Source organism: Triturus cristatus, chromosome 9 (genome assembly GCF_964204655.1).
Source record: "Triturus cristatus chromosome 9, aTriCri1.1, whole genome shotgun sequence".
Lineage (NCBI taxonomy): Eukaryota > Metazoa > Chordata > Amphibia > Caudata > Salamandridae > Triturus > Triturus cristatus.
Window position 1 is genome coordinate 821,233,449 of NC_140592.1, and position 26,059 is coordinate 821,259,507.

At 43.9% G+C, this 26,059-nt stretch overlaps 1 protein-coding gene across 3 annotated transcripts in view; it reads right to left on the minus strand.

The window, feature by feature from the left end:
• The window catches only part of CEP170B (centrosomal protein 170B), a 318,645-nt gene that overhangs the window by 170,577 nt on the left and 122,009 nt on the right, over positions 1-26,059 (minus strand). For all 3 annotated transcript variants that reach the window (XM_085626239.1, XM_085626237.1, XM_085626238.1), the window contains exons 3-4: positions 12,423-12,512; positions 4,050-4,130 (exon numbers count right to left, since the gene is read on the minus strand). In XM_085626239.1, coding sequence (XP_085482365.1) covers positions 4,050-4,130; positions 12,423-12,512 — 171 coding nt within the window. The remainder of the gene's footprint in view (positions 1-4,049; positions 4,131-12,422; positions 12,513-26,059) is intronic.

Sequence of the window (26,059 nt, forward strand, 5' to 3'; positions counted from 1 at the left end):
AGGGGAGCAGTAAACGTTTGGGGATGGAAAAACAAAACTAATGGCCTGATGAACTTGGGCAGGCAAGAACTTGAATGATGTAACAAAGTAGGCAGTCATTTTGGAATTTGCTGACATCTTCCTGTAATTATGGGGCAGATGTACAAATATCTGGTTGCAGCATACCATTTGTAAACTGCAACCCGTAGTCTGCAACCAGTAAGGATTTTTAAGAACAGCCCGATGTACCAATAGGTTGGATCTTACAAACCAGAATAGTAGTGGATCAGAATCGGACCTAACTCATGAATATTAATAAGGTAGGTCTTAAATGGAAGCTCACAATGGGATACCTTGACAGGAATGGTGGCCTTCTGGGGTCGGTGATCGCATTTTAATCATGTAAACTTGTATTTTCTAAATACAGCCCGTTTTCCTAAAAGGAAACAGGGCTGCGTTAAAATTAAAAGTTTGCTTTTTCTTCATTTTAATGTCTTCATTCTTCAAGATTGTAGCTGAACAATCTTGTTTTTGACATTCGCAAATCGAAGGTGTCCCTAGGGGGACCCCTTCTTTTTTGAGAATGGAGGTCTGTAACTTTTCAATACTTTATGACCACAAATTTGGTCCTAAACCATTGATACCTTCAATACGCCCCTTTCATATAGCACTTCGTTATCAATTTCTAAACCCATTTGAGGAGTCAGTGAAAAGTTACAGACTCCTAAATTGGGTTTAGTACATTGCTAAAAGCAGTTTTTCGTTTGCAAACTCTGAATCCTAGCATGTGAGACCAAAAACCTACTTTCTACATCTGGCCCTAGGTTCTGTAAAGCACGGAGATTTATTTAAAAATAAAACAACATTTGATGTATATTACGCTTGCATGGAGGAAGTTCATGTCCCCGCCAGAAGAAAAACAGCAACTCCGATAAGATCAGATGCCAATCTCTCCAGACTGAGACCACCAGACTGCAACTTCAGCGAGGGTAAATGACGCAAAACTCCATATAATCCAATAAGAAACAAAACCGATGTAACAGTACAAATAGATACTCAGTATTTTATGGACAGGACATGGCGTAAATTCCACTGGACTGTTGCAATATTTTCCACGCAGAGCTTTGGGTAACACTTGGGCTTCCTGACGTCAACTGAATTGGCAAGAACATCATTCTGGTCAGCTGGAGTCAGATCTTGCAACTCCCTATTAATGTCAATGGTGTATGTTGGTATCACTTGCCATTTTCTATAATTAGTAGATGGGCCCTTGTTTTTTGGGGCGAGTGGGGGGGGGGGGCGGTTGTTAACTTAGGGACGCATAGTTCCACGGCCACAAACCATTTCCAACTGAACTTTCACCAGGGCTAAAATAAAAGATATAGTAAAAGACAATGAAAATATAGGAAGAATAATTAAACATAAAGAAACTGGTAATTGGCATGCACACTGTTCAGCAGCTTCGACACTCCCAGTGCAGTTGTAGGAAAAAGGAGCTCAGGCCAGAGTAGAATGGCACTGAACAAAGAAAGAAGGAGCGGTTAAAAATAATGATAGAGAGAGTACCACCACTAAAGATACAATAGAAACAGGGTACAAGTACAGCGAGAGAAGCACAGCGAGAAAGAAACAGAACGACTGACTTAGAAAGACAAGACAAAAAAGAGACAGTATAAGTATAGAAAGTTAGGCAGAAGAGGAAAATCATGGATAGGTCCAGATGGGGAAAGAGTAAGTTGATAGTCTAAGAAAATAAACAGAGTACTGCTAAATTATGTACGTAGCATTCGAATAGCGATTCATATCAATTGCTTGGTCTCTCAGCACACTACACATGCCATTCTGAACTAGACAGACAACTTATGGGCTAAAAGCCACTAAAACAGATTGTACGCTTTCAGGTTGTGCATCAATGTCCAAACAGAAGAAACAGTAAAGGAAAAAGAGTGGAAGGGTGAAAGCAGTCAAAGAAAAAAAAGAATGCATCCTGAAAGGCCACCATGAGGGAGAGAGAACGTCTGTCAGGCGGCCAAGATAGATTTCATTGATCTATCAGCCAAAGTGTTACTGGCTGACATGTCGTCCAGGATATTACTGGCTAGCAAGTAAAAAAACAGGTTAGTAGCAAACATGTCCACCAGGGTGGTTGTATTTGAATGTCAGCTTGGGAGGCAACTAGCAGGGATGGCAGAATCAAGGTTACTAGTTGAAAAGGAGGCATGGATTTCAGCACTAACGTGGTATAACATGGGGATGGATAAGCATCTCTAGTCTAGTAGGAGAAACCCCCACCCCTCTTTCTCATAAATAGGCCACTACTGCCTTATAGCAAACCATGCTTTAATATAAACCAACTGAATTTGGGTCTATGTGAAGCAATGCAATTTGTGTGCACGCACAGTAGGGACAGCAAACAAGGAGCTAGATGTACAAAGCATTTTTGTGGTTGCAAACGCTCTAAATCACAGTTCGATGTAAAAATGTTTGCTGCCATGTCCTAAACCCATTTTGCGATTCAGTAACAGGTTACAGATTCACAAAATGGCTCTACAAGGGCACAAAAAAAACAGATCTTTGGAAAGGGCGTATTTAGGGCGTCCCATCCAAATAACAATTTCTTATATTATGTATCAATGTTTTGCAAATGAAAACCGGTCACAAAACATTGACATTTTATCAACTGCCAACATGGGGTGGTAAGCGATAAACAAAATTGGAGGGGTGTCCTTCTGACCTCTTACACTTTGCGAATACAAAAAAACTTTTATGGGGAGTAGGCAGAGGACAACTATCTACTCTCACACAAACTGATAGAAAGGTGAAATCCCCATTTCCTTTATGAAAATAGGTTGCATAAAAAAAAAAAATGAAAACGCAATCACAGACATGATGGTCTGCTGACTCCAGCATGTCACCATTCCTGTGATGGCCATCAATCGTAGTGAGTCACAATTTAGATGAAGCAGGTTGGATTGCAATGACTAAGATTCCGAGGCTTGTGACCCAACTTACTAGAACAAAGAATGGTTTGTAAAATTCCACACTGTTCAGAAACATAGTATTTGCGACCAGTGTTTGATGCATCTGGCTCAGAAATCTATCTTTGTTAACCATTAAATGAGGTTGTGTTTTTTCACCTCGCTCCTAGACCCTTAGACTACTAGCAAACTGGCGCACCGTGAAACAACTGGTGCCAGTTATTCGCAGACACATTCTCAAATTCCACCACGGACAATACAATCGGTAGACCAACCTCGCTTATGTTATGGTATGTTATATATGCATTTATAGCGCGTACAGATACTCTGGAGTGTCCCGGCGCGAATCTATGGGGGTAGGAGATTGAGCTCAAGCAGGTACCAAGAAATCTGTATTAATTACATAGGACAAAAATAGGAAGGAGCATCCTTAAACAAACAAAAAGGTTTTCAGCTTTTTTTTTTAAACGTACCCAAATCCTGGATGGAGCGAAGACTGAGTGGAAGAGAGTTCCAAACCGTGGTTGCCTTCACAGTAAAGGAGCTACCACCAATCCTCTGTCGCTGAAAGCGAGGGACATGAGCCAAAATGTGCCATTCTTAATCAAACCACATTAGTGTAGGATAACTCATTAAAAGTTTTGACGAATTATGGTACCACATGAAAGGCCCCGCCAAAACAATCATTTGTGAATTTTTGCAATACTCGTTTATGAATAAAATGGCTATCTTAAGAATTTGAAAAGCTGAAAAGGTGATCATACAGATTAAACAGTACATTAGAGCTGCAACTGTTTGAGTTCATTATAATATTTCAGATGAATATTCAATTAAAATATGCCTAGGATCATCTTCATTAAAAAGTAATACAGCTCATTTCCATTATATTTTCTTGAGTGCCTTCCGTGCATTTTTAAAAGATTTTATAGTAGATTTTTAAAATGTATTTTTCATTCACCGAGTTCCATACCAGGCACAACCTTCAGCACAGATCAAACAGACGGCGCGGAAGCCGAGCCTCCGAGAAAGAGAGACACTTCTCGACATGGGCTCTGCATTATTCAACACGTCACATTCTGCTGATAAAAGGATATCGTAGCCAAAGCGAATAATGTCGTTGAGTTTCAGGGTGACGTATTTCTGGTCCGGAATCCGAATATCATTCACAAAGGTCTAGGAGAAAAAATACACAGAATGCATTAAAACAACAAAGTAAACGCCTCTCTGCAAGCAGTCTAATTACAGTAAGTGCATACACGTTCTGAAGCAAGTCGCAGTAACAGAAAGAAAAAAATATCGCGACATTCGCCTGTTACAATAGTCGCATTTAAGCGAAAGTGCTTCGTTTGTGGCGTTGTATCATATATTAAAGGGCCCTCCTTTTTATTTCAAATCTGACCACGTTTTATTAAACACAGCACTGGGCAAACGTGGTCCAGTGTTTTATTTATGGCTGATAGACTTTGGGTTTTCTGGCATCCACTTGACAAAATATATGAACTTCGGCAGATCACTTTAAGTTAATGGCTATATTCACTCGTGGCAGCTCTGGGCTTTCCTTTTACATATCATTGCTTTTGCATAGTTGGCTCGCTTAAAGGAAAAATTACTACGTTTTCGAATACACTGATTCATTAAACTAAATCTCAGTACTGGTGGCGAGGTATACAAATGGAATGGCAACCCCATTTTTATTTCTCTGTGCTCCTATGCCCTTATCAACATAACTCCCTCCTACACGCAGACTATCCACAGTGCAAAATGCTATAGAAATAGTGGAAATTTACAAATGAACTGGGAGGTGTTGCAAACTGGTTCCACCTTTAGTTCACCAGGATACATTTTGCTTTTGATCACCAGGTTTTTAGACCTTTACTGTGGGTGAGTCTCACTACCCAAGTCCCACTTGCACTAATTTCACAGTAATTGAACTGAGCGTGTTTATTGAACCTGTCCACCTTTTAAGATAAGGCATCTGCGCAGCTAGGCTAAGGGGCACCGGGCTGCTTACACTTAAACACGTGTGTACATGTGTGTGCAGGTTGTGCATGCGAGACTACCGTACTGACAGTCCGGTAACTGCTCACAGGTAGCCTGGCGCAGAAGGGAATCTACAAAGATAGACCCCAGGTAGGCCTTATATTAGTGGGTATTCAAAAAAAGGCCAGTAGTGTTTACTGGAAAATCTGTAGTGATTTCACTGTATTATACATATTAGTGAAATCTGCCTTTGAGTGCAGTTTAGCTCCATTTGCGCATATATAGTGCAGTGTTGTGTCAAACGGAGGTAAAAAAGTATGATTTTGCAGGTTCGAATAACATACATATACAACTTTTGGGTCATCAAGAATGGTCATATTTCTCTGGTACAGCTTATTATCAGACTCGGGGCTTTGTCCCTCCAGCTGGGTCAAGTTAACTACTAAGCTCCGCAGCAGAGGGAACCAAGGCCTTCCCCCAAAAACAGGGAGCAATTATCATTGTGGTTTACCTAGTTCCTAGGAGAGGAATGAGGTGGTTGGGAAATCAGCATAATTATATGTCACACTGCACCTGGGCTGGGCCCACTGATCAAGGGAGGAAACCCAGACATCGGGACCCAACACAGGAGGGTCTCCCCTTTGAAATTTTGGTGTGAAGGGATCTGGCAGCGTTATCAACTAGGGGTGGAGCGAAGCCCTCAGAGGAGCTCTTCACAGAGAAAGCTTTATGGCACAATGTTGGATTGTCCCAAAATGCTATGCAGAAGTTTATGGATAGGGGTGGAGAGATGATGTGGAATCCTATGATTGACCTGGAACGCCCAGCATCTTCAACTTTCCACCCCCACTTAAATACCCCAGCACAAGGGAGAGATCAAGAGCAAGACCCTGGAACTGGAAGGTGACAACACCAGAATCATGGATGCCTGGAAGGAGAAGCCACCTGATACCTGAAGGGGTGGACTAAGGTCTTTGACTATAGCTGATCTGAGGACCAGATGGGTCTCTGCAGGGCCAGTGGCGCTGTCCCCTTTATGTCCCCTGAGGGCCAGTTATGGGAAGATCTGAAGACCAGTAGGTGCCTGCCAGCCGGTGCAGGGATGTTTGCAAACATCTATTTTTCAATGGCAGCTCATGCTGTGGGCCTTTTCCACCTGCTCCGTGTTGAACAAAAACATAAGCACTTGCAAAGCCAATGGGCCCGGCTTGCATTTTTGAGTCATGAAAAAATATTTGAAAAACAATTTGAAAAAAGACTGCTTTGGAGAAAAAATGGAACACACAAGCGTTGGCAAAACTAAAAGGACTCCGCTCTAAAATGACAAGCTAATGGCTTTGCTAAGGCTCTTTTCCAGCTCAAAATCTGGGAATCTGTGTTCACGTATGGGCAGTTATGCACATAAATTCTGTGATGTTTACAGGGGGGCATATGCACAGTATCACAAGCTGGCATTTTTATTTACCAATGTAACATGGGTGGGCAGTCATACTACACCAGTAAATTGAGTTCTCTCTTTTTTTTAAAGTCACATAAAGAGTGAAAAGGCTAGTGAATAGCGGTTTCCAGCTGCCATAACCCAACACATTTTTGCAAATATCCGCTGCTTCTTTAATTGTAACACTTGGTAATTTACCATTGTGAGAAGGTCATCCTTTTGGCCCTGATCACCCCCATTTTAGACAGATACCGAGGGCAACTGGCTCGGACTGCGCCCTGGGCTCTGCTAACCAGGGCCAGTGCTGTGATTAGAAATTGTATATGGTAATTCGGAGCGATTACAATTGGAACTGACAAACTACCTGCGAGTCCCTAGTCTATGGTAGGACATGTAAAATTAGAGGCCCAGCAGCTTTGAGGCACTTAAGCGTGCACTACTGTGTTGCCTGCTGGCATTTTAAAAGCCAGCCATGCTTTGCAAGCTGTTTTTAAATTAGAATTACATGCAAATTTAACTTTGGATTTCCAGGTACTTCCAGAGTATTAAACTACCTTATTTTTAATTACAAGTCACCCCTAAGGTCTACCCTAGGTGCCCCCAGGGTAGGGTGTCATCTAAATATAAGCAGGGACATTTTAAAAGATGGTTTATACACCCTAGTGAGGGGAAAAACAACCAATTTTGTCCCGCCCCCCCCCCCCCCCAGGCAGCAATTTTAGCATCATAAACTAACATGGGAATACTGTAATAAGTGTATCTATTGATAGGAGTGAGCTAACATTTCAAGGCCTTAAGATTGGTAATGATAAATCCAACAACTTGCCACTGTTGAATTTATCATAACTAGGGCACCCGGTTTTATGGTATTTATTTTTTTACATTTCCGTCTGTATTTATGCATATTTATTTTTTGGCCATTTTATCTGTATTTATCCATATTTATTTTGTTTTGCGTATAAATGAAGGTGTAAAACTGTACTTTTCCATATTTATTTAAATGATAGACGCGCACTCATACTTTGATGTCTGTCGTGTTTTAGCTATTTAAGGTGCCAAATATTACATAACAATTAGGGCTCCCAGTTTTATGGTATTTATAATTTTGTCATTTCCGCCCGTATTTATCCAGATATATTTTTTGCTCATTTTACCTGAATTTATCCATATTTACTTTAGGTTTTGTAAAAAAATGAAGCTGAAATGTGTATATTTCTGCATTTATTTAACCAGTTAATGTGCACTTGTGCCTGAACGCCTGACATGTTTCAGCAATATATACACACTCAGATGGTAAAATGTGCACTTGTAAGAAAATATGTAAGTTTTAGTATTCAGGTTGTAGAAATATACTGCTGTTTAAGGCTCTTAACTAAAATCCCTCTATTTTTGTTAATCCCCTTGCCTGTCACTCCACACAGCTATTGCCCTGGCAGTCATGATTGACAGCATTATACCACAAATGTATATTGACACATGCCATTATTTAAATACATTTCATCCTGTTTTTTAATTTCCCATGCTGTCCATCTGCTCAGCTGTTGGGCTCTAATTCATGAAAGGCAGCATGGAGAGTCACTTATAAGCAGCACAAATTTCTGTATTTATCCACTTTTAAAAATAAATGCAGACAGAAAACACATTGTTTTCTGTATGTATTTATCCGTAAAAATGGAAAACAGGGAGCCTTAATCATTACTAATATAGAAAAGAAGTTATAGAACTTTTCTTTTCTGTGAGCCAAAATCAAGCCTTCTAGCACCCTCTCCCGATTGGCCAGCCCTCATCATGCTTAACCAAACTGCTTTGATGAGGTGATAAGTGGCCTGCACAGAGACAGAGGTTATCTTATGGAGGGAGCTCTGCAGCAACCAGGAAGGGGGCTGGGTAAAACAAACTGGGCTTGAAAGAGAGCAAGCAATAAAGAATGCTAGCCAGGCCTACCCCTTGTTCCTGTACCCCCCAGCCAGATGGCGGCCCCGGGAATGTAATTTGCAGGAGAACTGGAAAGTGAGAGTTAAGGGAAACAAGCCACACCAGTGGGTTGGATTAGCCAGGTCTTACTCCCAAGGAGAGGAATTCTCCAGCTTCAATTTTAAAGTGCAGTGCTTTGTGGGACAAGAATATGCCACACTTTGGTGAAGTTTCATGCTATTGGGAGGCCTCCCGCTTGTCGCCCCAGAACACTTGATAAATATGTAAGAGCTGCATAGCAGCTCAAATCTGCTGTCTGAAACTACAAGGAGAAGGACTGCCCTTTTGGAACCCTTGTCTGCACCCCAAAGGATTGCACTCTGAAGGACTTCTCCTGCTGCACACTTAGAACTACAGCGCCGAGAACTGCGCACGGCTTCAAAAAGGGTTAAGGCGTGGACTCCCTGAAAGCAACAGGTTAACAGAGCTCATCTGCCCCAAGAAGTTCCAAACCTCGAGTGCGTACAGTGGACTTTTAAGGATTTGGCCAGGTGCGTTGTGGGAACTGTAGACCCAACTTCGGAGGAGCATCTCAGACTCTGGAACCTTGGATTTGTGTTGTGGACACTTTGAACCCTCAAGAGGAACTTTAGGAAAAAGGTCCAAAAGTTTGGAGAAGCTTGGAGCAACTTTTGGAAAAAGCTTCAAAAGGTGACCAACACGATGTCGAGAGTCAAGCTAACTACCTCACACCGCGACCCGGCCTGGATTTCAGGTTTGTCCCATTAAAACCTCTGGAGCTCAAGACTTCGAGGAGTTGACCGGGGCCTCTCGCTGAACCAAGCCGACGAAGCTGCTGCAAATCTGGCATTCTGGAGGGGCCCACTCGACATTGAGAGAAAATATCCCCAAAAAGTTTCTAAGTGTGAAGGGAAAATTTTGACTGGGGTCTCCCGCTTAGTGTATCCTACCAGGGCTTTATCTCGTTCGGTCTCAAATTTTGACTGTCCTGGTCAAGCGCAACTAGATGTGCCAAGTTAGTGCTATAGGTTTTTAAGCTCTAGAAAGTGCTTCGAACTCCTAGCAGGTTCTTTCGCGGTCTGCTGCTGGAACAAGGATCAAACATAGTGTTGTGTCCTCCTCAAGATAGACGGAGTGGCAGCAGTCTGATACATAAACCAGCTCGAAGGTATTCGCTCCAAGACCCTTGTGGATCTGGCCCGCAACTTTTAGGATTACTGCCTGCAGAATCAGGTCTTCGTAACAGCAAGGTATCATTAAGGGGCGGCCAAACCAGGTTGCCGGTTGGCACTCCCGTCACTTCCGAGACGCGAGCCACTGGCATCTACATCCGCTGGACTTCCAAGCTCTATGGGAACGGTGAAGCCTGTTTCCGGTTGCCTCTTTGCATCCTGTCTCGACTGCCAGCTTCCGAAATACTTCAGCTGGTGCTCAGATGTAGGGGCGGGAGCCATGGACGCATTTCTACAAAATTGGCAGCTGGAGCGGGGCTATGCCTTTCATCCATTCATGATGATCATGGGCCTCTGAGCCCAGGTCAGATGTCAGGTGGCAGACATCATCCTAGTGACCCCGAAATGGAGATCGCAAGCTTGGTATACAGTGCTTCTGGAACTTTCTTGGGATGCTCCAATCCATCTACCACGGTTTCTAGGTCTCCTCCGAGATCTGGAAGAGAATCCCCATCCTCTAGTGCTGGAGCAGGCTAAGGCTCTTATGGCTTGGAAGATTACAGGGAACGCTGAAAAGTTCAAGCCTTTCGAGACAAGTTGCATCTCTCCTCTCTAAGGCTTGGACAGACAGCATAGTCAAGAGTAATCGATCGGAATGGACTAGATGGATGGACTGGTGTCACACTACATCTGCATCACCTGGGGGGGGGGGGGGGGGGGGGGCCTGGGGGAAAATTGTCTACTTCCTGTACTTCCTCGCCTCATTGGCTTCGGAGGGCCTGGCTTATAGGATGATCAATACTTACAGATCGGCGATTGCAGCAGGCCATTCTCAAGTAAGTGATCACCCGGTAGAGGAGCACCCGTTGGTGCGCAAGCTCTTGAGAGGCATTCACCTTTCTTTCCCTCCAGAACCCAGTTACACTGTTCTGTGAGAAGTTAACAAGGTTCTCCTCTTTTTCTTGTCTTGGCCATCAAACAGATACCTGTCACGGAAAGAATTTTCAGCTAAATTAGCCATTCTCCTCTGCCTAATCTCTTGCCAACATGTCTTGGATATCAGAGCTCTGGACATAAAGGGTAGAGTATTTCTTTGGAAGGGATCACCTTCCGCATTTTAAAATGTATGAAATGTCACTCTTGTTTGGTTAACTATCCTTTTTCAAATTCCCCAAAACTATGTTCGGTAAAATGTACCAAGGCTTATGAGGCCATGACAGAGGAAATCCAACCCCATGGAGCACCGCAACTGCTGATAGCTCTACACAAACCGCTCAGAGCGGTTTCTTCTCCTACAAGTGCCAGATGGGTCAGGTGGGCCATGCAGAAAGCTGGCATTGACACCAAAATGTTTGCGGCACACTGCCAGAGGAGCGATAGATTCCAAGGTGTTCTCCTTCGGGGCAAGCCTGGAGGATAGCCTCAATGCCACGGACTGGTTGTCGGACTCCACTTTTAAAAGGTTTTACTTTCAAGCAGTCCCTACTATTGCTTCGCTGGTTGTGGATAAGCTTTAAACCCGTGTGGTCCTCGCCTCCGGCCTTTCCATAAATGGAAAGATAATCCTAGGTATTGTAACGGAAACTTTCAATTCTATTAAGGACACAGAGGCGAGGAATAACCCACCCGCATGGCTCCCCTCCTATAAGCAAAATATGCTTTCGTTAAGGGCGAGTATATTAAATTCCTTTAGCTTGCATGTTCACAGTGTATTCTAAATGAGACTATCTTGTGCACGTTTGTTAGTTTGTATTACTGGTTCAAGTTTCATACATGCTTGTTCAATTGTTCCTTTGGGGTCAAAAGCAGGATTAAAGATGCTACTCTCTGTCTGCAGTCGCAGGAAGAAAGAGGAAGCAGCAACACCATTGTGGGACTATGGACGGGTCCTGGCATCATCTGATTTGATGTTGATACTGTTTGAACTGTGACTTTTTCCCTTGGGTTTATGGGAAATGAAGTATTTTAATGTTGTAAGGAAGGGCTGCTGTTAATAAAAACGAAGAAAGTAAAGCGTGATCATCGCCTCCTTGTCCTTAATTTAAAAAAAATTCAGATCAGTTACCATCGAAATCCCAAAAAAGGATCATGTGATGCCACAGGTGAAAGTAATAGCTGTGTATCTAAACAAAGTTTCAGAAAGGCAGAGTTAAGCATTTTGATGGAAGGCCATGTCCATTTATATATGCATATTTAAATATCCAGCCACATTTGTATTCACTATAAAAAAAATCCACAGAATGCCTAATTTCACAAAAGAACCTAATTTCATTCCAGGCTAAGTAACCAAAGTTCAGACTAATTAACATTCCATTAGATGTTAGAAACTTTAGCAGGAAAACGATCTCCATCCTTGTCATTCCTACTTGTATAAAAGGGAGAAGGAAGACACTGTAATGTATAAAATTAACGGAGTCATTTATAGGGAAAATGCATCAACAGGATAAACCCATAAATAATCTTTTTATATTATATTTTATGACAGGTGTGTTTTTTTATCATTAGATTTTTATATTATTCATTTTGTAATTGTTTAATTAACTGTACAAAGAAAATAATTTCGAATTTCTAAAAGAGTCCGTACTATTCAGTTCCATAAATTACATATCAACCTCTCCTCTTCCTATAGTTAACAACCATACTACAAATTGTAGGTCTACAAGAGAAGAAATCTAAACTGCAATCCCACCAGCTAATCAGATTTCAAGAAGGAGGGTTTTTAAGATTCCTAGTAAGGAAAAATATATTGAATACGAAAAATTCACAATGACAAGTACTGGAAGTACTACTCTAGCCTGAAAGAAATTAATATTACTCTTTGTAAATAATCTAGCTTTTACATTTCACTTAAGATAGTAGCAAACAAAAAAAAGTAAAGAAACTTCTAATATTACACTCTGTGACCACAATGAACCATTCAATGAACATTTCACTACTTACCCCATTTAAGCTCCCGAGATCCTTCACCCAGTGCTCATCCTTTTCAGTGTCATAGTTTATCACAGCATGCTGCTTGTCTACACTACGGGACTAAAAGCACAGCAATAATTAGATGTACGGTCATAAATCCAAGCTTAGCAACTAATGATTTCCAGCTTCAATGCTGTCTTTCAAAATCTACAATTACATTATAAAACAGGCAAGGAACATACTAGTGTCAATGCCACATAAAAGTCACAAAACATATGAATCCTCAAAAATCCAAGAATAAAGTACTGTTCTTGTATTTTTGGTTATGTGAGAGTGAGTGATTGTGAGAGTGGCTGTATGGATGAGTGTGTACTTGTAGAAGAGAGTAAGTATGCATTAGTATCTGTATGAATAAGTGAGGTGGTGTGTGTTTATATAACTGTATAATGAGTAAATCACAGTGTGATTGATTCTTTGGGTGACTGACTACAGGTGTATGAGTGACAGTATGGGTGAGTGGCGGTGTGTGAGTATTTTTATAGGTGTATGAGTGCATATATCAGTGGCTGTATTGATGAGTGACTGTATGGGTGAGTGGATGTGTGTGTAGACCTATGAATCAGTCAGTGGGTATGTACTAACTGGTATTGGTGTGTCTATGGTTTCGAGAATGGTAGTCTGTATTTTAAAGTAGGTGTATGAAAGGTTATATTAGGGTGTGATGAGGTGCATCAGATATTAAGTGGATGATGTCATGAGTGATGTCATTTAAGATGTCACTGACCATGTCATGAGTGATGTAATATGTGACGTCATCAGCACTGCATTGCTCTGGTTTTGTACGTGTGAAATGTCCAACTAACTAGAACGTCCCTGAAACCTGTGGCTTTTTCAGTGAAAACAACCCCTCTCCCCCCCCTTTCTTCCCCCCTCCCTCTAAAGGCCTCCTATTGGCAAATATATCAGGCCTACTGCATTAGTCATGATTTTTAATAATTAACAGGTCAAACCTATAGCATCTGAAATTCTTTTCCTAGTGAACCAATAAGGCCTATAGCGGTTATCAGGCGTACTATATTGAGCTTAAGCTTTTCCACAATGCAGCCATCTGGAATACAGTCATAAAATTACAAATGTATACAATATTACAGTTGACAAAGCTGAACACCATCTCTCCTAAGAGAGCCTAACAGGAATATGCAGTACAATTAGTCTATACACACGGTTTGTCGGAGGGGGTAACGAACACCAAAGCCCTTATCAACTACCGTAATCTATGAGATTCTATATAACTAAATACTCATCTCTAGGCTATAATACAGAGTAATAACAATTTACCCTGAATTGTCTATTAATTTTACCATAAGATGGCGGCGAGATAGGACATGTTTACCTATCCCTACGGTGCCACCAGCCATAAGCTTTGACATATCACCCTTCCCGATGCCCATCCAAACTTACCGTCTGGTGTAGCGGGGTGTCCTGCTGTCCTGACATCGGCGGCGAGCTCCTTTGCTGGCGTTTAGGTGGCGTTCCTACCTTGTTCGGGCTGCCCGGCCCCGGCTTTGCTGCGGCCCGGCGGACCTGCTGCGGAGCCTCGGCGCTGCTGCGATCCCACTTGCCTGGTGGTGGGGACGGGAGCCTGACCCCTCCTACGGTGCTAACAGAAGAGGGGTGAAGTGGAGCGAAGCGACCGCCGGCGTGCGGTCGGAGCAGAGAACCTCGAGGTAGTCGCCATTTTGGGGAGCCGTGGGCGGCCTGAATCTACTCCTCTGGGATGTTCTGGGGTCATCGACCCGTCCTCTACCAGGATTTAGCAGCCTCCACATTGGCAAAACGCAGGGAATTCAAGCCCATCACCAACCATCTCTGTGAGCAGGGCGTCCCTTACTGTTGGGGCCATCCGTTTCGCCTTATCTTCAAGCATCAGGGCAAACTCCTGCAGCTCGGCTCTTTGGATGACGCATATATTATCTTGGGTCTGGAACAGCCCTCTGCTGCAGCTCAGAATGATAAACCTCTCCCTCGTCAGCGACGGCACTCCTCCGAATGGCAGCGAGTTGGAAGATCGTCACTCGGCTCTAAGCCGGATACGTCTGCTAGCAGGCTTGAGAGAGAAGCGGCCCTCTCGTTGGTGTCCCAGGTGACGGACAACACTGCTGTTCCTTGATCTTTAGGATGTTTGGCATTGGATTGGGTTCCTTGTTGGTGCTGGAGGGAGGGGGACAGTCGGAGGGTGAGTAGTACCACCGCTCCCCGTCACACAGAGTACATGCTTTGTAATACATGGATCGGACTGGGAGTGCGCTACATCCCCTTGAACATTTGGCCGACGAGACGAACTTTTGTCACATCTATGGTATTTGTTTTTTCTTCTTTGTTTTGCTGTTCTTTGATGCTTGAGACTTGGGATTTTTTGGGGTTATTTTGGGGCTCCGCATCAGTTCTTGGGCAGAGTTGGTTGTCACCTAGGCTCGTGGGTGGGGGGGATGTTCTACACTGCTTGTGACTCTATTGGGCTTGGGCGATCAGAATGCTCTTTCTACCCCTCTAAGTGGCGATGGGTAAGGACTTAAAAATTGTGAGCTTGAATGTCAGGTTGTTGAATAATCCTGTCAAGCGGGCCGCAACACTCTCCCTTTTAGAAAATGCTGAAGGTGATGTTTGTTTACTTCAAGAAACCCATATTTTGGCTAAAGATACTAAGCGGATGAGGGATAGGCGTTTTCCACTGCAGTTGTGGTCCTCAGGTGCGACCAAGAAGAATGAGGTGGCGATCCTCTGTAGTGCACGAGCGCGCTGCAAGGTAGTTTCCATGGTAGCGTATATCAGGGGCAGGTTCTTAGCAATCCGGGTACAATGGGGGATATACAAATGACGATAGGGTCCATATATGCCCCAAATGAGCGACAAGAGCCCTTCTTGCGCCTGGCTCTCTCTGAAATTCTTGCCTCTCCTGATGCGGCGCTTTTGGTTGTGGGGAGACTTAAATGTGGTGATGGACCGATCGGCACAGGGATCTAATCAGGCAGGGGCACTATCGCTGGGAGGGAAAAAATGTTTAGCTGACTGTGGATTGGGGGATGTGTGGCGTATTCAGCACCCTACTGAGCGCGACTATACTTACTTTTCAGCAGCACACAAAACATATGAGCGTATGGATAATTTTTTAGCTTCCCGCTTTCTCCTTTCTAACTTGCACACTGCGGTTATTACTCCCCGCTCTCTTTCGGATCATGCACTCATTTCAGTACTGCTCGCGGCGAGTGCTCGAAACCGTCGGGCTGGCGCCTCCGTGACTCCCTTCTTCACTCGGAGGAGGTCACCAATCGAATCCGAAATACTATAGTACACTACCTCTTGGAGAATGACCAGGTGAGCATTCCTCTCGCTGCGGTGTGGGAGGCATTGAAGCTGGTGGTGCGGGGTGAATTTATTGCGGTTGCAGCTTCCTTTGCGCGGCTTCGTAAAGAAAAGCGCGTGGAGTTGGAGAGGGAGGTAGGAGAACTAGAGGCAGTTCACAAGCAGACCGGGGCGCCGAGAGTTTGGAGGGCGTTGGAAACGCGGCGACGCATGCTGAAGCATTTGGACCTAGACAGAGCAGAGTATGCTCTCCTACGATTGCGACACAAATTTTATCTCAGTGGTGTTGAGAGTGGGAGGATGCTTGCACATAGACTCCGAGCGCAAGCGCAGATGTCTGTGATCCATTCTGTCCGAGACCTGAATGCGGTGGAACAGACCACTGACCTTATTGTAGACACCTTTCGTCAGTTTTATCAACGCCTTTACGCGAGGGGAGACGTCCACTTGCACGACCCAGGGGAATATTTGAATTCTTGTGGTATTACTCCCTTGCTCAAATCATCGGCCGACAACTTAAGACTCAGATATTCGCGTCGAAAAGGTCATATCGGCAATAGCGCGGGTAAAGGTTAAAAGTTGCTAAGTCGCCAGGACCAGACGGCTTTCCAGCACTGTTCTACAAAACATTTGGTGTGGAGCTGGCTCCCCTTTTAACAAGGCTTTTTAACTCCTTCCTCGACTCTGCGGAAGTGACGCCTTCAATGTCAAAGGAAGCAATTTCTGTAATTATTAAGCATGGGAAGGACCCTACAGATTGTGTGTCGTACCGGCCAATCTCGCTTCTTAATATTGACGCGAAGCTGTTCGCGAGCGTTTTGGCCTCAGGTCTTAGTCCTCTTATGGATGGTCTTATAGACACGGACCAGTCTGGCTTTATTCCGACACAGCAAGGAGGAGACAACACTAAACGGCTCCTTCACCTCATAGATTTAGTGCACCGCTCACACACTCCGGCCTTCTTCCTCTCGATTGATGCGGAGAAGGCCTTTGACGGCGTCGATTGGGAGTACTTATTCGCAACTCGCCGCGCGTTCGGCGATAACTTCATCCGATGGGTCCGTTGCTTGTACGCCTCTCCCCAGGCGGCGGTGCGGGTTAATGGTTGCAAGTCGACCACCTTCCCCATTGCCCGGGGCACGCGGCAGGGTTGTCCCCTGTCCCCACTTTTATTTGCGTTCTATATGGCGCCTTTCGCCCAACAAATTCGGTCGAACCCTGACATTGTAGGTATCAAGTTCGGAGCTGACACACATAAGATTAGTATGTATGCGGATGATGTCATACTCTCGCTTACACAACCTCGGTCAACACTCCGGTACCTGTCTAGGGAGCTTACTGCCTTTGGGGATGTCGTGGGGTTCAAAGTCAATTTGTGAAGTCGCAAATTCTTAATATCTCTATCCCCGGTTCTGAGGTTCAGGACCTCCAGAAAGACTTTGCCTTTCCGTGGGTGCACACGGATATCACATATCTGGGCATTCGGCTGACCTCGTCCATCGCTAAGACGGCCATCCTCAATTATGCACTATTGATGGAGCACACGGTCAAGGCATTGGCCGCCTGGTCGCGTCTCAAGTTGGCATGGTACGGGAGATTAGCAGCTGTGAAGAGGACGGTGCTCCCGCGCATCCTGTACATCTTCCAAATGCTCTCTGGGAGTCCTCCCCCAGGCGTCCTTAGGAAATTGCAAGGGATCCTTAACACATTTTTGTGGGATAACAAGAAGCCGCGGCTCGCGCTGGCGCTTGTTACCTCTCCGAAAGCTCAGGGAGGGCTTGGCTTTCCGCTAGTGGGTGCTTACTACCAAGCAGCTTGTCTCCGTTACATCACCGAATGGAATAGGCCCCTGTCCCGTAAGCACTGGAATTTTACGGACCAAACAGTGGCCGGACTAAATATTTGGCGAGAGCTGTGGCTTCCACGCAGCCACAGAGCATGGGGTCTATACTCCTCTCCGGTCACCTCCCCGACCTTAAAGGTGTGGGATTGGCTAGCGAGTCAGAAGGGGTGGACCACGTTTCCCTCTCCTGTGTCCCCTACTGTGGACAACCCCCGACTTTCAACCAGGTTGTGGGTCTCCAATCTTCCACCGCTGGAGGGAGGAGGGTTGCAAGAGGGTGGGCTCCCTTTTTGATCTAGACAGCTTGATTCCTTTTCCTCAATTATGCAAGGATTATGATCTACCAAAATCGAACTCCTTCCAGTACTCACAGCTCGCACATTGGGTTACACGGTCTGAGAACTTCACTCTCATGTCCCGCCCCTTGACACCCTTTGAAAAATGGCTGGTGTGTAAAAAGACGATTGTAAGCTCATATCAGAACTCTACGCTATGATCACTGCACACCCTAAGAAACAACGCACAAAGGCGCAGATCAGGTGGGAGACTGAGCTGGGGAGGCCCTTAACATACAAGGAATGGGAACAAATTTTCTACTGTGCGCATCACACTGCTTCTAATACAGCGGGTGTGGAGTCTGCTTATAAAGTGGTTTCTTACTGGTATTATACTCCAGAGCGTTTCTTTCTTCGTTTCGTATTTTGTATATAAGTGGTATCTTCGCTGGGTGCCTTCAGATTTCTCTGAGGTTTGAATTCATCACGAGGACGTCTTCCGGGAAGTAGACCTGACTGCCGCGTAATACCCTTCACCTTTTGCTCTGCCGGCACCCTGATGAAGGCAGATAAGCTGTGTACTTGTGATCTTTCTACCACACAATAAAAATGATTAATTCTAAATATATCAGGCATACTGTCTTTACTGTAACCTTTTTTAATAACCCTTCAGGCCTATAACCTTTATAAACAGCTTGTCATCACAGCCAACTCGGGCCTACTAGGTTGGGCATAACTGTTTAAGTCATAAAATGACAAACGTATGCAAAATAAAATTACAGGTGGCAAAGCAAATTACTACCTCTCCTAAAACAGACTACCAAGGATCATCATAGTACATAACTTCCATACTCCCAGATTTTTTGGGTGGGTGACCTACACTAAAAAACTTGCCTACTTTGGCAATCGGTTAGATTCCATATAACAAAATATGTACCAATAAGCTTGAGCAAAATATAACATTAGTCCATCCTTGAAAAAAACTTTTGTTTGAATACATGCTTTTCACAATACTATTTGTGTTCATTTTCAGGATTAACAATAGTGAACCTAATTGTTGAAGAGTTTCAAGGTACTGTACCAGGATCGAAGGAATCAACATCTACATCTCTTGGCCCCCCCAGAAATATGGAGTGGCAAAGCTGGGAATTTTTTCAGGTTGGTCACTGTGGGCGACCAACAAACTGAAGCTGCACATTGATCGCACAGTGGTACCTATGAAACTCTGAGTCCTGAAATGGAAACAAACAGGACAGACCCCAAATCTTAGCTTCTACTATAAATACTAAACTCCTAGTCTCGGATACGCAGACAAAATGCATCGGACCCACCTAGATTTCTTCATTCTAACACCACCATCCATTACAACTCTGCCTTCACGCTTCATCTGCAAAGGAAAGATCTTGTCTTTCAAATCTTGTACATGACTCCATAAAATAGATGATGGAGAGGGCTTTCTATGCACCAAATTGAAGCGGTGGATGATGAACCACACAGTAAAAGCGGTGGCTACCCACAACCTGACTCAGACTAAGAAAATTGTAACAAAAAGGAGAAAAAAAAAGCTAGAGGGTTCGACTCTGCACAATCTTATGCTACGGGCTGCTCCTATAACACACAAATCCACTAGCATCTGGGAATCTAGGCACACTATAAGGTAGTATTTGAGTTGTACCTTTATCCAACTACATTAAATTTTACCTGCAAGGGGGACTTTCTATTGATCGAGCTGCAACCTCTTGGAGGATGCCAAAGACATATGGTGTAACTGTCCCCGTATAAAGCCATTTTGGGCAGAGAGCTTGTCAATCATGGAGACTATGCTAGGAAACCCTCCACCATCTGATATTACATTTGTGCTGCTGGGTCGTCACCCCCTCTCCTAGAGTGCCAGACTAGAACACTCCCTCATGTAGAACAGCTTGCAGGCCACAAAATCCACCTTAGCTGCACACAGGGAAAAGAAACATGATTCACCCATTTCCACCAAATGCTAGGGAATATAATGGAAAAGAAGAGGCTAACCAGAGCATTGACTAAACTATATAAGGACTTTGGGGCTATATGGTGCCAAATGTCATCTTACCTTCCCCCAGAAGTCTACTGACCCTCTCATGCCCACCTAGATTGTGAGCCCTAAACTTGTTACCCATTAATGACTTTGGAGAAGCTGTCCTGGAGCAGATGTTTTGTGGCCCCGTATGCCATGAAAGTACGATGCCTCTGCCATGCTCAAAACGCCTTCCCATACACTTTGATGTAATCTCCTCCACGGGGGAAAGGCATTGGGGGAGAAGGGATCGCAAGATGGTCTTGCTTACAATGCATGCATTGGTTTTGGACAATGCACTGTCATCTGGGCTATGTCACCTGCAATAACGGTATGCTGATATGCCTATCTTTGTATATGTTGAAAACTAAAAACAAATGGTTTCAAAAAAGTGTTCGATTTTATTCACACACAAGAGATGATCATCTCATATTACACTACTGCTACTAGGTCAGATTTTAAATACAGCCAGGTGCCTATTAAAGTACCAGCCCCTATTACAATATTATACTGTCAACACATTAAGACAAATATATCTGAAAAAACAATATTCATCATTTACGATTATGAATACAAAACAACATGCTATCTAATAAGGGTTGTGGGGTGGTAACATCCCAAATGGGAATGATTTCTAATCTGCAAATGGTTGTTGCAGATCTTCAGTAAGAGTGGATTTGTCAATGAAGCGTCCATTGAAATGCAAACTAAGACTTATTTCTGCAAACTCAGGCATCAACTTCACTACTTCTCAAACTATTGATGAACAGCGAGACATAAATTCAATACCATCGATACATCCAGACGAATCGGTTTGTTTTGCAGCAAAGATAAATATATATATTCACTGAAAAAAAACAAAGGTTACAGAGACTTTATACCGTTCAAAACCAGTGAAATTCAGTTGTTATAGTTACTGAGCCAACTATAACTTGCACCCCCACAATGCACTGCTTATGACCTTACATATTACACCACCCATGACATGATCAGTGACATCACTGATTACATCATTCATTGGCTGTCAGCGTTTTAAAAACGTTTGAGTGTTAAAAAAAAAATATATATATATATATACACACATATATATATACACACATACATACACCAAAGTTTATTGGTGAATCAGTGGGTGTATGAGTGCCTGTTTGGATGATTCACTGGGTACATGACTGTCTGTATAAGTGAGTGAATAGGTGTATCAGTGAATGTATTGGTGAGTGACTGGCTGTGTGAATGTCTGTATCAGTCTGTCAGTTGGTGTCCAAGTGGCTCTATGGTTGCGCGAGTGGGTACAGGAGTTTCTGTATGGACGAATGATTGGTTGTCCGAGTACCTCTATGGGTGTCTGAGTGTCGGTGTGCATGGGTGAGTGGGTGAGTGACTGCCTGTATGGATATGTGAGTGGGTGTGGGTGAGTGACTGCCTGTATGGATATGTGAGTGGGTGTGGGTGAGTGACTGCCTGTATGGATATGTGAGTGGGTGTGGGTGAGTGACTGCCTGTATGGATATGTGAGTGGGTGTGGGTGAGTGACTGCCTGTATGGATATGTGAGTGGGTGTGGGTGAGTGACTGCCTGTATGGATATGTGAGTGAGTGAGTGAGTGACTGCCTGTATGGATATGTGAGTGAGTGAGTGAGTGACTGCCTGTATGGATATGTGAGTGAGTGAGTGAGTGAGTGACTGCCTGTATGGATATGTGAGTGAGTGAGTGAGTGAGTGACTGCCTGTATGGATATGTGAGTGAGTGAGTGAGTGAGTGAGTGACTGCCTGTATGGATATGTGAGTGAGTGAGTGAGTGAGTGACTGCCTGTATGGATATGTGAGTGAGTGAGTGAGTGAGTGAGTGAGTGAGTGACTGCCTGTATGGATATGTGAGTGGGTGAGTGACTGCCTGTATGGATATGTGAGTGAGTGAGTGAGTGAGTGAGTGAGTGACTGCCTGTATGGATATGTGAGTGGGTGAGTGACTGCCTGTATGGATATGTGAGTGGGTGAGTGACTGCCTGTATGGATATGTGAGTGAGTGAGTGAGTGAGTGAGTGACTGCCTGTATGGATATGTGAGTGAGTGAGTGAGTGAGTGACTGCCTGTATGGATATGTGAGTGAGTGAGTGAGTGAGTGAGTGACTGCCTGTATGGATATGTGAGTGAGTGAGTGAGTGAGTGAGTGACTGCCTGTATGGATATGTGAGTGAGTGAGTGAGTGACTGCCTGTATGGATATGTGAGTGAGTGAGTGAGTGAGTGAGTGAGTGACTGCCTGTATGGATATGTGAGTGAGTGAGTGAGTGAGTGAGTGACTGCCTGTATGGATATGTGAGTGAGTGAGTGAGTGAGTGAGTGAGTGACTGCCTGTATGGATATGTGAGTGAGTGAGTGAGTGAGTGAGTGAGTGCCTGTATGGATATGTGAGTGAGTGAGTGAGTGAGTGAGTGACTGCCTGTATGGATATGTGAGTGAGTGAGTGAGTGAGTGACTGCCTGTATGGATATGTGAGTGAGTGAGTGAGTGAGTGACTGCCTGTATGGATATGTGAGTGAGTGAGTGAGTGAGTGACTGCCTGTATGGATATGTGAGTGAGTGAGTGAGTGACTGCCTGTATGGATGAGTGAGTGAGTGAGTGAGTGAGTGAGTGAGTGAGTGAGTGAGTGAGTGAGTGAGTGAGTGAGTGAGTGAGTGAGTGAGTGAGTGAGTGAGTGAGTGAGTGAGTGAGTGAGTGAGTGAGTGAGTGAGTGAGTGAGTGAGTGAGTGAGTGAGTGAGTGAGTGAGTGAGTGAGTGAGTGAGTGAGTGAGTGAGTGAGTGAGTGAGTGAGTGAGTGAGTGAGTGAGTGAGTGTGTGTGTGTGTGTGTGTGTGTGTGGCTCTATGGGTGACTGCCTCAATAAGAAACGCCGACAAGGAATGATACAAAAATACCCACAAAATGTTGCAAGGTAATCTGGAGTTCTCTTAGTTTCTATTTTAAGCTTTAGGTCGATTCTTTTTCCTTTAAATTTCCAGGCACGAAAAGCTGTCTGCCGTGCGGAGAGAAGAGACAGCTTGGAGGCTAGAGGCAAAGCTAGTGATTGCATAACACACTAAAAATGCAAATGCGCTGGTGTAAAACCGCATTGATTGCCAATATTAAGAGAATATGGATCAGTTGAGACCCCTAAGTCTTTAGAGTCATGACACCACGTCACTCTGAGCAAGAGCATAAAACATCTCACTGTTCTCTTTGCACCTGCATCTATATGATATATAAAGACAAGGGATGCTTCCTGCGTTCTCATGCTGTGCAACTGTCTCCAGACTCCAAAGAGGTAATTATGCAACCATTGTACACATCTCCCCAGTCTCTGTATCTTGTAATAAAAGGTATATATACTTTTGGCCTTTTCATTGCTAGAATATACTTACTTCATGGTAGTGGTGCCCCTAAATTAAAGCAAACAAATATACAGGTATGATGTCATGCCAGCCAATTGCACATTTTGAACAAGCATTCGTCGTGGGGAATGCAAAGATGGGGCCTGCAGCGGGAGAGAGAGGCGTGGGCGGGCGTGCGCAAACACGCGAGTGTTGCACGTGCAGCAGCGCCCAAAGTGAAAGTAATTGCACGTTCATGCGAGCGTGAACGCAAGCATTAGGCCAACAAATGCCGGTGGGAAGCACTTTTAAATCCCACTTACAAAAGTCGAGCAACAGCGCATGCGCTGCTGTAGGCATTCATTCAGCACGGCAGGACCACAAACGAACGGATGTTTAGAGGAACCTCGCCAACACGGTCTGCTCTTGCTTTCTCCACATTCCTCTGCTGGTTCCCACAGGCAACAAGTGTGCGCGCCTCGCGCGGACGGTTTAAAATTATTATTATTATTTTTTAAATAAAAAAGGGAGGGGGGGGCCTGCACCCGTTTCCCTTGCAGGAACTATCTGTTTGCAAGTCAATTACTAACAGATGGTCTGAAAGCTCGCTCCCGCAAGGGAATCACCAAACGTGCACGCATTGCCACTCAAAGCAATGCAATGCGTGCACGTTTTTGGGAGCAAAACTGAAATCGATTTCAAAAGGTCTTTTCCTATGCAGAGCATGCGCGCTGCGTAGGCGAGACCTAAAAAGGAACCACTTTAATAGGATTTCCTGGTCTCCCCAAAAGATTGCGAGATTCACAAAAAATCAAGTCCCAAGATGTATAAGATGTGGCCATCCCAGGGCAAACTATGAACATATGTTCTTTTCCTGTCTTTCACTTATGAAGTTCTGGGAAGATGTGAGCAAAGTCCTTGACAAGATTTTCAGAGCTGCTATTGCGATACTGGTCTTATTTGGAACAGACATTGCAACCAGCTATTCGTTAGACATAGCACAGCAGTCCCTCCTCCTTTATCTGTTGCTTCTTGCTAGAATGGAAACTTGCAAGAATTGGCTCAGTCCCTTAGTCCCCTCTAAGGAAATGTGGGCAAGGGCTGTTCACTGTACTTTTAATTAACATACTCTCAATGTTGAGAGAGGAAATGGCACTTTAGGGATTGTTTTTGACATGGGAAGGAAAGATTGACAAGCAACTATGATTATACCTGGGGGCCAACATTTTACAGGCCTTTGGGGCTCGTCTCTATGGCTGTGACTAGCACTTGGATGGTGGTCAGTCTTGGGTGGATCAGTGCCAGAAGCAATGGCTGGCTCAGTGATATGAGTAAAACACACAAGATGATGGACGGAATGTTGCACATAGGCAAAACATTCACCCCCAGTCACAGATCTGGGTTTAATCCATCGTTATTTTGCTCACCACGCCACCCCAGTTCAGACATGGCCATATGCAAATCAGTCTTGACCCTGTGCCTCATGGGAACAGTCCAGCCCGAACTGCCAAGCCATGTCTTCCCTGGACCGGAATCAAGCATCCTAGGACCAGTGATATGAGTGCAAGGGATTAAAGTAATCTTTCAGGCAGATTTAAGTACTTTTTAGTTTAGTTTTCAACATTTGCAGAAAATAACAGTCAACACTGGTGAAAAAAGAAAGTAAAAATGCTCAGAATTCAGCTTAAAAAAAAGAAATAAATAAAAGAGCAGGAGAATCACACATTTTACCTTGTTGAAATTACCTAGGCTTTTAAAAAAATAATAATAATAATTTTAAGTAAAGTTAACCTATCATTCCCCTCAGGCACCCCTTAGTTCGCTTCACCATTTTCGTGCGTGTAGTATAAATAAGCCCTGTTGCCCCCATGAAATTTGCACTTGACAGAGAAGAATTGGTTTTTTTTGTCTCGTCTCCGTCTAGAGTAGCATATAAAGTTCCATTTTTTTAAACTCAGTGTCAGTGTTAGCCACAAGTCCATGTTTGTTGAAGAGCACAGTAAACCATTAGTCATTCAGAAACTCTCTCGACACAATGCCTTGAATAGAAGTGAAAGAGGACATCCAATCTTTCTTACCGTATTCATCCAAGCATACCCATTGCAAGCCTGCAATGAATGTATGCAACCTTACTACTCTTAATCACCGCACCTAATATGATGCACAAAGGTAAAACCTCTGGTCTGGAAACAAGGTAATTACCTACTTTGTGTAGCCCACGTCAACCTCATTTTTAGCCAAAGCACGGTGTTGTTCTAAACACAATGTAAAAACAGAACACACAAAACATACCTTGACACTAAGCCAGGACATCTTCCTCAAAGAAATGGATATAGTGACAAAATATTTTTAAAAAGGTCCAGCAGAAGTGGTCATGGAAATCCTCAGAAGACAAGAAAAGGTCTTGTTCCTAGCATGAAATTACGAGCAGTGCATAGTTTCTGGGTGTAGACAGATGTTTTTGAGTCCATGTAGAGTTTGTCACATTCAAAGTTACTCTCTTGTGTATGGCTATTTAGGACAATATAGGGACACTGGCAGTAACAAAATGTGCCTCCAACAATATGCAATTATTCGACTGCCTCAATTGTATAAGCTTTGTGCATTAGGATCAGACATAAGCGTTGCATTCTTAGGTCTTTAAAAATAGAACGTTGGTACAGATGAAGAATGTTTGGATTCAATTGGGAATAAGGGTTTCAGTCGGGGTCTTTCAAGCTGAATCATACTTGAATACTGGAATAAACCTTCAAAAAAATAGCTCACCTTGTGGAGCTACATTT